Below are 1,423 nucleotides of genomic sequence, written 5' to 3'. Positions count from 1 at the left end.
AGAGAGAGAGAGAGAGAGAGAGAGTGAGAGAGAGAGAGAGAGAAAGAGAGAGAGAGTGGGGAGGGGAGGGGGGAGAGGACAAGCAGAGAAACGTGGGCAGGCCATTCAGGCGCACTTAGACGATAACAGAGGGAAGCGTCATTTATCAATTGGATGAGTAAATAATCTGTAGTGGGATATGTTATGTAGGTAACACCCTTTTTAGCAATACAAGGCTACTGAGAGCAGGGAACCTCCAACTAAAATGAAGCGCGACAGGGCCAAGAGGAACGTCCTGAGCAACATGAGTTCAAGAGTTCCGCTTTAGGGATTCAACAACACAATCAAACCTCAAACCCCACAACTCGTAACTGCTTAGAAACTTGAGAAATAATAATATCCTGCTAGGAGGCTAATTATTCGATCCGACACTATCATAAATTATATCTCCTCCGACACGGACGCAGGTTTTGTCCATCCATGTTAGCGGAGTTATGACAAAGCTTGGTTGTTCCACAAGATGTTGAAGTGCTGTTCCCAATGCTCCTAGTTTTCCTTCTGATGCCATTGAAATTTGTTTAGGTGCGTTTTACAGGGTCGTAAACTTAAACTTGCACTCACAAGGCTTATAATCTATTCGATCTGTCTCTGATTGTCAGCTTCTGCGACTTGTTCTCGAAAACATGAGTTTGATTCCCATTTGATTATTTTCTTTTTGCTTTTTAATTTGGGCTGCTTCTTTTGTATTCTTGACTTTGTGGTCGCTGATTGTTTGATGAAAAAGCATTTCTCAAATACATTCTTTACCCATGAATGTACTGAGTGCATTTCTGTTTTGATGATGAATCTTTGTATTGGTCTGGCACATCCACCCAAAGATCAGTAATGCTTATCTTATCTTATCTTATCTTTAATAAGCCTGCACATTGGTATTTTTTGTTGAAGAGAAAGGCTCATCACTTTGTTCAAGACATAATAATTACCCTTTTATCTGTTTCTTTTCCAGAGAGGAGGCACTGCAAACTGCACAATGCAGAGTTTCAACCTCTGAGTGAGACGCTGGGGTCAGGGATGACTCATTTGACAGTGTAGGTCGTCACCAAAACGTGCGTTCATCGTTAGTGAAAATGAAGTGTGACAATGTAAAAGGTGTTGGATTAAAACAAAAGGAGAAAACTGAGACTTCTCTTCCTTTCATTTGATAATACATGTGTAACAAACTAATACACTTGCATATTATATTATGTGAATGTGTTATTCATGGATTTGGAGACATTACTATGGGGCTATGGCTAATGTTGTTGTTGCTGTTGTTGCTGTTGTTGTTGTTGCTGTTGTTGTTGCCGTTGTTGTTTTTGTTGTTGTTGTTTTCGTTGTCGTTGTTGCTGTCGCTGTTGTTATTTAGCTTTGGAAAGTGCCATATACGATTTGCGTTTTTTTCCTT

General features: G+C 40.1%; 1 protein-coding gene across 2 annotated transcripts in view; it reads left to right on the top strand.

Annotated features, from left to right (window-relative positions):
* The window catches only part of LOC101851712, a gene marked incomplete in the record, with an annotated part of 6,010 nt that extends 4,853 nt beyond the window's left edge, over positions 1-1,157 (top strand). For both annotated transcript variants that reach the window (XM_035968365.1, XM_005092882.3), the window contains 1 exon segment: positions 986-1,157. In XM_035968365.1, coding sequence (XP_035824258.1) covers positions 986-1,030 — 45 coding nt within the window.
* Positions 1,158-1,423: the final 266 nt, after the last annotated feature.

This window comes from Aplysia californica, unplaced genomic scaffold (genome assembly GCF_000002075.1).
Source record: "Aplysia californica isolate F4 #8 unplaced genomic scaffold, AplCal3.0 scaffold00054, whole genome shotgun sequence".
In the NCBI taxonomy this organism is placed as follows: Eukaryota; Metazoa; Mollusca; class Gastropoda; order Aplysiida; family Aplysiidae; genus Aplysia; species Aplysia californica.
Note: the sequence above shows the minus strand (reverse complement) of the source record. Positions and strands in the feature narration are given on the sequence as shown.